Raw genomic sequence first — 12,041 nt, 5'->3', positions numbered from 1 at the left:
CGTTCTGCAGAGCTCTGGTCTCTCTCTTTTTATAAGGACACTAATTCCATTATAGCGGGCCTATCCTCATAACCTCATCTAAACCTAGTCACCTTTGAGAGGCCCCAACTCCAAATACCAACACATTGACCGTTAGAGCTTTTCCATATGAACTTGGAGAAGACACACACATTCAGTCCATAACACCCTCTCTTTGAACTTGACTCTTAGGAGAGCTTTTGCTCTGCCCACACATCAGATATTCCCCAAAGCTCTCTTCTGGTTCCTGCTTTTCCCGTTCTATACTCTTACTACTTATCAAGTATTTTAGAAGAAATTGTCAGGATGTGTTGTTAAAAGGGTTAGGTTAGATAGTAAGGACAGATATACAGCTTTCCACATAAGGTCATCAGTATGTATTTGCTGAATCGAACTGACTCAGGTTTGGCACAGATTGGTTGCTAAGGGAGTTTGTAAAAATTATCTTTGAAGTAAACACACACACCTCTGTGTGACATTCATTACATTATTTCATACTTCCTTTAAGCTGCACCCTAAGAAGTTAAGTAGATACCAAACAATAACTTCAGTTTAATGGAATTGAACCCACTGAATATAATGGAAAGAAGGGGAAATTTTTGCTCAATAGGAGACAGTACAGAGACAAGTGTACTAGGTTCAACCCCCTACCCCCCCTCTGCCACTCAGGTCTGTGACTTTAAACAAATTACTAAAATCCTATTCTATAATATGGAAAAAATATTTACCTTATAGAGTTACTGTTAACTTTAAATAAAGTATATTGCCTAGCACAGTACCTGGCATAGTACATAAGGAGTGGTTAATAAATGTTCATTCTCTTTTTCTCTCCATAATGTATTTTATAGCTTTAATATTATCTGAGCCCCAAATTCAGTTCTACAAGTATTTATTGGGTCCTAGGAATAAAAAAAATGACAAAGACACGGGATCGTCCTTCGAGTTGCCTGTAGTCTAATAGGAAGTGAAGATTTCATAAACAAACACAAAGCAGTGTGTATGCAGAAATAGAGCTCTCCATGAGGTAAAGATGTAGCACACACACACACAAATTCATGTCACAGGATAGGCAAAATGGGGTAAGGGAGTAACTCAGAAAATGCCTTTGCATGGCAGTTTTGCAGGGAGATGAGGATAGAGAATTTCAGAGAACCACATGTTTGAAAGCAGAGGCATGAAATAGCATGTGTCTTCTGGGAATAGTTTCCTATTGTTGCAGTAGAGTGTATAGGCGGGGGCTGGAGAGGTAGGCAGAGACCAGGTGACAAAAGGGGAAAGATGTGGTTAAGATTGTACTTTATTGTCGTGTAGGCATAGAATATGTAATGGCTGTAGGCACAAAACTCATAATCCAAGGTAAAGGCCTAATTAACAAGAATTAGAATGAGAAGAACAGATACATAAAGAAGATATTTAGGGGCAATGTTTTCAAAGCTTGGGTTTTTGTGTTGTGTGTGTATGCTTATTAAATGTGAGAGGATGGAGACATGACCTCTAGGTTTCCAAGTTACCAAGTTCACAGTGGTTGATCCTTTACTGAGACAGAGAATATAAAGGGATGGTGGAAGAAGGTGAAGGTTTCATTGTTAGCATGTGGCTGGGTTACAGGCAGCTGGAAAATAGGTCTGGTGTTAGAAGGAAGAGGGCTGGAATGCATGTAAGATTGTTTTGAACTTAGAGGTTCTTAAAGTCATAGGTGTAGAGCCCTGACCAGTTAGGCTCAGTGGATAAAGCGTTGGTCTGCGGACTGAAAGGTCCCAGGTTTGATTCCTGTCAAGGGCATGTACCTTGGTTGCGGGCCCATCCCCAGTAGAAGGTGTGCAGGAGGCAGTTGATCGATGTTTCTAATTCTCTATCCCTTCCTCTCTGTAAAAAAAAAAAAAAAATCAATAAAATATATATTTTAAAAAAGATATTCTATTTAAAAAAAAAAAAAAAAAAGTCATGAGAGTAGAGAAAATTGCCTGTTAGGAACATATGGACTAATGAGAGTATCAACATTTAAGGAAGAAACAAAGGAAAAGAATCTTAGGGAAGAAGATGGAGAGAGGAAAAATCTGAAAAAGTGAGGGCAGGGGCCATAAGTGGAATTCCTTGGAAAAAGAGACTTAGCAGGTGCCACAGTATTGTAAAAAATACAAAAGCTGGAAAATATTGGATCTGGCAATGAAGAGTGTTGGTTTAGGAACCATGATATGTGATTTCACACCTCCAGACTGTTACTTTAATAGTAAATTGCTACTAATATACCTGGGAAGGTGTGTCCGGGGGGGCTGGTGGCCTCAGAGGCAGTCCTGCTTTCCCAGTGGGGAATTGTAAAATCTGAATTTCTTCTTATAAAAGGGAGAATGGTGCCTTTTGCCCGGGGAACAGCCTGAGGTCACTTGGGGTCCTCTGAGTCAGTCCTTTAAAGATGTTTCTCTCCTTAAACACTATTGTGACATCAAAGGTTCCACCACCAGTAGAATGTCCCTGCAAATGCTTCCCAGGTTCCTTGCAGGAAGATGAATAGTGATGTTTTAGCAGATAAACCTGAAGAAATAGGCCTGGTGTCTTTAAATCTGTGCTGTTATTTTCTCAAGTAATAGACCTGGCATTTGTATTACTGCTCATCTGTTGGGTACAAAATATTCAGCAGCCTGAACCCAATGACAAGTAGTCTCTTCTGGCTTTCGGCCTTATTGCCCAATTCTTAAAAAATGTTTACAGGGTAGGCAACTAGGTGACAGTTTATTTGAATGCAGGAGCTCAGACGGACAGACGGCATAGTGAATAGTGGAGTGGTTTTCAACCTGTGGTACTTAGAAGGGACCACTGAGGGGAGTAGACTGAGGAGGGTCTGGTAGAACAACTAGGAATGGTTCAGGGTGCCCCAAAGATTAAATGTTCTGGTAGTGCTGTAACTTTTCCCCCCTATTGTTTGCAAATCATTAGTGAAGTGGAACAAAAATCACTGAACTAAGTAAGGATTGGGCAATCTTGGTTCTAGTCCCGTTTGTTCCATTACCTATCTAGGTGACCCATGTCATCATCAAAATTGAGCTGATCTTTACTTGTGAAGCTCTGTGAAGGGTGTTCTTTAAGAAGAAGAAGAAGAAAAAAAGATTAAAAATATGAACAATAAAAGGGCAATAAATACGTAGCTATCAACATTTAAATCTAAAAATAAAAATAAATGAACAAGAAATCTAATGTACAAACGGATGAATAAAATAGAACCAGAAAAATGGAACAGACTGAGGAATCTCAGAGGGGAAGAGAGTTGCAGAAAGAGATTAACCAAAGAACATATGCACATGTGCATTACTTACGGACTTGGACAATTGAGTGGTGAAGGACTGGGGCAGGGCGGGAACCAGATTGAGGGAGGTAATGGGGGAAAGTAGGGGACATCTGTAATACTCTCAGCAATAAAGAATTTGTTTAAATTGGCATGATCTTTAAATAGCTTTGATGGATTCATGGGTGTATGGTTACCTCCATACCCATCAAGTAGTATACATTAAATTCATAGAGCATTTTGTATGTCATTGTATATCAGTGGAGTGGTTTTAAATAAATAATCTTGGAACTCTTAAATTCTAATTCTATGATCCTTTTCACTAAGACTCAAAGCATTTATTAAAGTTTCATAATTCCCTATAGTTGGACTATTTACTGGTAGTCATTCTTAATCTCAATTCCAGCAAGCTTTCACCATTATTCTCTCCCTGAGGCCTCATGACCGTAGGGTCAGGGAAGCCGCCTAGTGGGGATGGGTTGACAAAATGATATAATTTTTTTGATGAAATTTGGAAATTAATTTTTATTTGATTCCATTTCTTTTCCCCCACAGCATACAGCATGCCTCTGCAATGCCATCATTGCTTTGCTGAAAGTTCCTCTTTCATTTCAGAGATATTTTTTCCAGAAACTGCAATCCACCAGCATTAAGGTAATATTGGGAGAAGTATAAGGTTAATATAGATTAAAAGCCCAGTTATCACCTACAGATTAAGCAGGAGATAGCTCTGCTTCAGAAGCTTACCTTTGGTTTTGATAAAACTTATGCTCTTTAGTTATAAGCCTTTTCTGCCTTTGCCAGCTGGTTTGGTGAAGAAAATGGGTACCTGTCAGTACCAAATGCAGGGAGACAGGTGTTTGCGTACCTGGAGCTCTGTGCCTTAGCTCTCTACTCCAAGAATAAGTTGAGTGGTTTTCATCATAGTAGCCTACAAGGATCTTGAGCTGAGTCCACTTCTGGTCAGCCTATTGAGACCCAACTTCAAATGAAATAGATCCAGTATAACATCACCAATCCTGCCTCGGAAGCACTTTTATCTTTGAATAACAAGCTTTGAGGAGCTGTCCAAGTAATAGGATTAGTATTTTAAAATATTTAAACTACTGAAAATTCAAAAGCTGTTTTTGTTCAAGGAATGGAATTGTTGGGGATGGAGGAAATTGTCACTTCTGAGAGATTTCTTGGATTATCTCTGTCAGTAAACGTCTAGTATGTCTTGGCATCCGTCCAAATGCTTTTGATTACAAATAAAGTAGGCTATGGCAAATAACCTGGCTAATGTATCATATAGATAAGTCCTAAGGTAGTAGGTCTCTATAGTTGATTGGTTCGGTAGATCAGTATCATTATAAAAACAAACAATTTTTTCCATCTTTTTATTTAGCAAGACTTGAGCTTTCTGTAGTTGAAGTGGATTTGGGACTTTTAATATGTTTTTAAAGAAAAATTACTCTGAGGAGTTAAAAATGTCATTTGGTTCATTTGTAGAAGTTGACTTTTATACCATGGTGACTTGGTTATGTTTGTAATCCTAGAATTTTAAATTCATTTACATTTGAATTTAGTCCATTTAAAATTACCTAAAACCAAAGAGCCAGCTGCTGGACATGAACATTTACATAATGGATTTCCCTACTAGAATTGGTTCATTGTCAAAGAAGTGCCTCCCTCCGCACAGAGACTGGGAGAGCAGTACCTCCACTATTCTCTGTTACCTTCAATCAGTGCTGGGGCTTGGGGTTAAAAAAACAAAGGGTATTTAAAAGGGGGCATTAGAAATAAGGAACTCTGGACTTTGAAGGTACATCTATCTGGTTGTCCCAGCATAGTCAGGTCGTATGTGTGTGGGGCTGAAGTGGGGAGGGAGAAGGGGGGGGGGGGGTAAGTAACATTTAACCCATAACCAGCAATTAGCACAGATATGTTTGTTGGAAGGAAGCTAGCTCTTGGTTGTTAGTGTTGATTTGATGTTGTTGTTCCAGCTTGCTCTGTCGCCATCCCCCCGGAACCCTGCAGAGCCCATTGCTGTCCAGAACAACCAACAGCTGGCGCTGAAGGTGGAGGGAGTGGTTCAGCATGGATCTAAACCAGGACTGTTTCGAAAAATCCAGTCTGTCTGTCTGAATGTTTCTTCTACGCTACAAAGTAAATCGGGACAAGAGTTCAAGGTAATTTACAAAAGAGGCAGAATTGCGGTGGGATTTTATGTGATGGAAGTTTTCCCATGTTTTTTGTGGTTAAGTAGATTGCAGTTCTACCTCCACAGGGATCAGATGGACATGAGTTAAAATCACATATTGGGGTGTGAAAGGCTGATAACAACACTTCTCTTTTTCCTGCCTAAACATTCGATAGATGGAAATCAGACTATGAGTGTTATTACTGTTAAAGTCAGGGAGAAACCCTGCTCAGGTGCCCAGGGGCAAAGACTTTGTACCTTAGGTGCCCTGTACCTCTGACATGAATTTTCCCCTCTAGCTTCAGCCAATACACACAAAGCCTGCCCCCATAAAATTGATGGCAGGAAGGAGCACCTGAAGCTCAAAAAGGAAGGGAAAGAGAAGATACTTAGCTCTCCATGCCCAGCTCCCACCCCGAAACTTAGCCAGTGGGATGTACCTCCTCAGCAGACCAGTACTGTTCATCTGATGAGAGGTCCTTTCACACGGAGGAAACGTCAGAAGTGGGGAATAGGTGTCTCCCTATGCCCCCTGCCCCTAAAAGAGCACATCTGTGTATTTTCCTCTATTTTAAGTAACTTTTCAAAAAAGAAAGTATATAGCGTTGACATAACAATGGTTAGGTAAAGTAAAAATCTTTCCTTATGAGTATAACCCTAGGAATTTGCTGCTTTGAGAATCCATGAGGCCAGTTAACCAAAACCATGCTTGCTTTGTTAGCCAAAGCTAAGATTCTGAATTCATGCCCATGAAATACCAATCTTCCACATGTAGAATGTTCCTTCCTTTAGCCATCTCTTTCCAGTTCTGTGGCAGTTTATTCAAAGTAAATGGAGCAAGGGATCAAGTACACAGTTGTATGATAGAGTTGTTCAGATGCTGGTATCCAGGTTGATTGGGGGCATGCTTGAACTGAGGTTCATAGCTAGAAAAGCAGTATTAGTAATGATAAAAAGAGAGCATCTTATTCTCTTTGGAGGTAGGCTAAAAAGGCCAAGGGGAGTTCTGGTTTGAGCCATCATCACTTGCTTTGCTTCAATAGCTTATCTCTCTGGCACTCTTCACCCATCTGATAAGGCTCAGCCTTCATTCTCTTCTCTTCCTCTTTTTCATTTTCATGACTCAAAGCATGGTGCCTTATGTAGCCACTCACTAGCTATTTGGTGACTGGTGAAAAGCATCAGTAGTTAAAGCACAACTATTTATGTTTGGGTGATCTCCCGATGCCACAGAAGATCACAGTGAGAATTTACATAGTTAACTGTCTGCAGCTTTCTCCGCCCTTTGAGTTTGAAAGTACCATAACCATGGTTCTCTTGTATATAATGATTTCTACTATTATGAAGAAAAACATTCAAACTGAGAAGTACTGTTCTCATGCTTGCTGACTTGCCTCTTGGGAGACATTGACTGAAGTCAAGAAGCTGCTATAATAAGCCATGCTATCCATGAGCATGTCAAACTCAAAGGCTAACACGGCCAAATAAACGCGGCATGCGGCCCATGGGCCACGAGTTTGACATGCTTGCTGTACATGATCGTAATGTTACTTGCAGCGTGTTTGCAACTTAAAATGCATCATCCATTTAGAGTCATCAGGTCCTTTTCTGATCTCTTTAAGGAAATTCTTGTTTGATAGGCATATTCTTTAGGAATATAAAAATCTTACAAAAATTGACTATGCAAATAAAAAAATACCTGTAAGTAATTCTAAGATTTTGAATTGGTTGGTGACTTTATGAATGTTACAGGTAAATGACTTTGGAAAATTGACCTCATGCTAACTGCTTATTGAGACAAAGCTTCAGAGCACATTTACATAATTAATTATACAAAATAAATGCACATAAATGTAGATCAATCTAGTCAAGCACTCATTAAGATTACCTGTATGTGCATTGTCAGAAAAAGTGTCTCTCTGACATGCTTCATCATGAGTAGAGGTTGGGGTATATCAGCAGATGCTATTGTGTTACTGCAAAACACTCAACGGCCTGAGTGTTTTTCTAGCTAAATAAATGAATGAGCCCATAAGTCTGTGTTTTGCAATATATTGTACTGCCAATGTGAACAAAACACTGATTAAGTGAGTGATGTACAAGTTCTGAAGTTAATTTAATGCTGAAGTGAATACTAAAGCAGGGAGGAATCATTATATTAAGAAATATAAAATCAGACTAGCTAGGAGGAAGAAAACTCACATATAAACATAGTTTATGTCCCTTTTCAGTCTCTTATATTTTAAAACCCCTGAAACAGATGGTTGCACCCTATTTCTTCAGAATGTCTCTTCACAGACTGAAGAAAGATGGGAATTGGAGTTGAGGTTGGGTAAGCAAGTGTAGGAAAGGAAAAATTACTTTTCTGCTTTCTGTGGATCTCCAGTTGGGCCTAAGGGTAAACTGACATTAAGGCAGATTAATAGGAAAAAAACCTACCAGTGTTAATAGAATTTCACTTGTAGATAGGAATCTTCACAAGAGCATGAAGATCCAAAGAAGTGACCAGAACAGAAAGCTTATATACCTTTAGACACAGAAATGGTAAATTCATGACAAAATGACAGGAGACGGATTTGGACTTGGGGCAGTAAATGTGGGGAAATGTTGGGGCAGTGGGGGAGACCATAGAAGATAGGGGATATTTTAGTAGGTTTGTCTGTACAGGTCCATTTCAGTCTCTGGTGATAAAGGATGTTTTTCTCTTCTTGGTAGAGGGAGGCTACTTTTCTTGTAGGAAATTTTATGGCCTGTTTTAGGTACAAGGGGGCAGGTCAGCGAGTCCCTCCTGCATCTGTTGTTTCTCAAGTTCCTTTAGCTCAAAATACCTCAGGATGCCAAAGCAGCTTGTATGGGTGGTGTGTCCTGAACTCCTTTGCCAGGAGCAGAGGCCAGCATATGAAGGATTGAGAAAGGCTGTGGGGGCTCATTCTTTAAGGATAGTCAAGGGTCAGATCAATCCATAAGTAAGAGTATAGGCTCTGCAATTAGCCTGCCAAGGTTCAGAGGCCTGCTCCACCACTCATTAGCTGTGTGACCTTGGAGAAATTACTTAACCTCTATGCCTCAGTTTTCTCCTCTATAAAGCAAGAATAATAGTTGTACCTACCTCTTGGTTGTTTGCATGGAATAAATAAGCACTTAGGCAGGACCTCGCTCATAGTAAGCACTCAGTAAATGTTAGCTGTTGTTATTACTTAACAATTCTTTTGTTCCAGATACCCATTGACAATATGACCAATGAAATGGAGCAGAGGGTTGAGCCTCATAACGATTACTTTAGTACACAATTTCTTTTGAACTTTGCTATCCTTGGAACACACAACATTACTGTGGAATCTTCCGTGAAGGATGCCAATGGTATCGTATGGAAGACGGGCCCCAGAACTACCATATTTGTCAAGTCCTTGGAAGACCCCTATTCCCAGCAAATTCGCCTGCAACAGCAGCAAGCCCAGCAACCATTACAACAGCAGCAGCAACGAAATGCCTACTCACGGTTTTAACCACATGACAAATGCACTGCAGACTTTACGGCCATTGATTAAATTGGCAAAAGTACTTTGCATTTTCATATGGATTAAGATATGAAAGTTATAATGTGGAGGCCATTTACTCCTTGGTTTCTGTAATGTAATATTCTAAAAATATATAGGGCTTTTTTCTTTTTCTTTTCCCCCCTTACAGATTTCTCATTTGAGAAAAATTGGATTCCTTAACCAAAAAGATTATTTTCCTTGTTCCTTTGACCAGGTCCCTTATCCCATATTTAACATATTCATTGTTTTATTATTCTTTTTAGTGTGGTTGAGCCTTTTCTTTGTCTTTTACGTCACATATTGGGATCATTGAATTAGTAAATTTGACTGCTCCTCTACCAAAATATGTCATTTAGCTGCCTGTGATTCTGAGCTACTCCTTGGGGAGTTCTGGCCAGTACTGACCCGTGGTGGTAAAGACTGAGCCCTCCCATTGATAGACGTGGAAGTGTCTCCTGAACCATCAGCCTTCTGGAAAATGAGAGCAGGCAGACGAACAGCGTGGACACATATATCATTTCAACTCCTTATCTGTCTGTTCTGTGCTAAAGCAAACTTAATTTATTGTTTTAGTATTTAATTGAACCAAAGTGCAGCTAAAAATGACAGACATATTGGAGATTAATAATTAGTTTTTTTCTAATATGTGTGTGATTGTGTAGACTTTTTACATTGTTTCTAAGAGTGAAAAAATCACTCACATTTAATACCTTCATGTTTGAAGGTAGGAGGGCAGATCTTTGGTTTAGTTTCTTCTTGGCATGGTATGTAATGCTAGACTTGATTGTCTAGAAAGAACGGTCTCTTTAACACAATCTCAATTATTTGGGATCCTCGGGGAAGAGAAATTTCCTGGTTAGCCAGAAAACCCCTTTTTTTCTATTTCAATACTGGTTAAAAACATTATAAAATCTAACAGTGATATACTTTCTTGTCTTAACACAGTATACTAGATATAATTTACCTGTTCTTTCTGGATTTGGGATCATTCAGTTCTTTGGGATCATGATTTCTGAACAGTGGGGATCACAGCATCGCAGATATTGATGATATATGAGCAGTTGGGTTCGGAGTAGCTCCTAAGATGAAGCAGGCACATTCCTTGGAAATTTCTTTTTTAAATAAATATCTCAGTTTCTTTGCTTGTGTTTTGCCTTTTCTCTTTGAAAGTTGACATTGGCCCAGAGGAGGGGTTGAGTTTAAAGGAAAAAACAAAGTGTTGTTTTTTTTCTCCTTGTCATCTGGCTTTTACGGGTGAGAAGTGATTGACAACTCAGGTCCCTTTAAGATCATGAGCTATATTTGTAGCACAACACATTTCACTCCCAACAGCCAGAACATTGTCATAAAAGTCTACAATGGCTACCGTAGATTATATCTGTAAGTGGCCCAGTTGTACCCATAATGTACACAATATAATGTAATGGATTTAGCCTCGGTCACCAACATTAAAAATATGATGGGATGCATTGAAGAGTCAGAAAGTCTGGTGAGGTGGCTTAGATTGCCTAACAGCAGCACTCCAGGAGGTTATGGTCTTTCCATTTCTGACCCAAGAACACAAAGACCTTTCAGCCTCATGGGCTATGTGTTTTATTGGCTTGGCTGGAGCTAGTCCATTATCCTGTGGTAGGCAGTCTAAAGTCCTCGTTCTTTGAGCAATTTAATTTTTAATTGTAATTGGGATTTAAATAGAGTGAGTCATGTTTTTTCCTTAATGACATACCAAGACCTAGAGCCATTGATTTCCACCTTCTATTGAAGAATGCTCAACTTTTTTCAAACCCATTACAGTTACAAAACATTTTTCAGTATGTACCTTTTCCCAGTGCATTTCTCTCCTGCACAGTCAAGTTCGTTGTGCAATTCGCCCTCTTTGCTTATTATTTAGGTCTGGTAAAAGATTGAAACTTGATGAAATATGTTTGGGCATTATCTTCCTTATAGATCATGTCTACAGGTGAAGCTTTTGTTTAGTGACACCTGACTAAAAAATAGTTTTTATTGTTGTTTCCAGATAATTTTTTAGTAAAATTATGAAGGTGAGATAATATCAAATGAATCAGAACAATCAGGAAAATGAGCCTCTTACCCAATCAGCATCCTCAAGAGTCAAGATGAGTTAAAAAAAAACAGATTGTATGCAGAGAAGAAGTAATTTATAGTTCATCTTTTGGTTTCCTTGGGAGATTTTATTTGTGGATTTTTAAAATATATATTTTTATCGATTTCAGAGAGTAGGGGTGAGGGAGAGAAACATTGATGATGAGAGAGAATCATTGATCAGCTGCCTCCTGCACACCCCACACTGGGGATCGAGCCCACATCCTGGGCATGCGCCCTGATGGGGAATCGAACCGTGACCTCCTGTTCATGGGTCAATGCTCAACCACTGAGCCACACCAGCTGTGCTTATTTGTGGATATTGATGAAGCTTATTTGTGGCTATTAATAAAAAATATTTAAAATGGAGGACAAGGACAAATATAAGAGGACTAGGACTGAATTAGACTGAGGAATTTTGAGACGATATTAATGCCTAGTTCTGTTTCCCAACTCCATGGAAGGTGTAAGTAGGCTGTGTGGCCTCAAGAGTCCCATCCCACCATTGGAAATAGTGAAGCTAATGATGCTTTTTGTTTATGTGTCATCTCACCTTGAGATGAGCGAAGTGATGGTAAATTGTTAACACTTGTACCCCCCACCTTGCTTTCCCTTCCCCACCCCCACCCACCAGCAAAGGCAGGCAGCATGTGCTCAGGAGGGCCAGCCTTGAAGTTCTCCCTACCTGGCAGAAGATGTAGCTGAAATGCCTACTGAATAATGCAAGTAGGGGAGACAGCCTCTCCTGGGGTGAGCCACACCATGCCAGGCCCTGAGCTGGCAGTGGGAAGTACAAATGAAATGGACAGAGCCCTCAACTGATAGTAAAAGACCTCTGTCTTCAGAGAATGTGAAGAGGGCTTTATCAAAGCTGTTAACAGCAAAAAAAGAGATGCCATCTCTGAAATTCCAGTAGTGT

At 39.6% G+C, this 12,041-nt stretch overlaps 1 protein-coding gene across 1 annotated transcript in view; it reads left to right on the top strand.

Moving 5' to 3' along the window:
- The window catches only part of INTS7 (integrator complex subunit 7), a 40,907-nt gene extending 30,746 nt beyond the window's left edge, over positions 1–10,161 (top strand). Inside the window, exons 18-20 of the mRNA XM_036442601.1 lie at positions 3,854–3,952; positions 5,284–5,469; positions 8,699–10,161. Coding sequence (XP_036298494.1) covers positions 3,854–3,952; positions 5,284–5,469; positions 8,699–8,986 — 573 coding nt within the window. The 3' untranslated portion in view covers positions 8,987–10,161. The remainder of the gene's footprint in view (positions 1–3,853; positions 3,953–5,283; positions 5,470–8,698) is intronic.
- Positions 10,162–12,041: the final 1,880 nt, after the last annotated feature.

This window comes from Pipistrellus kuhlii, unplaced genomic scaffold (genome assembly GCF_014108245.1).
Source record: "Pipistrellus kuhlii isolate mPipKuh1 unplaced genomic scaffold, mPipKuh1.p scaffold_m20_p_18, whole genome shotgun sequence".
NCBI classification, from domain to species: domain Eukaryota; kingdom Metazoa; phylum Chordata; class Mammalia; order Chiroptera; family Vespertilionidae; genus Pipistrellus; species Pipistrellus kuhlii.
The sequence above is the reverse complement of the archived record's forward strand: the minus strand, read 5'-3'. Positions and strand labels throughout refer to the sequence as shown.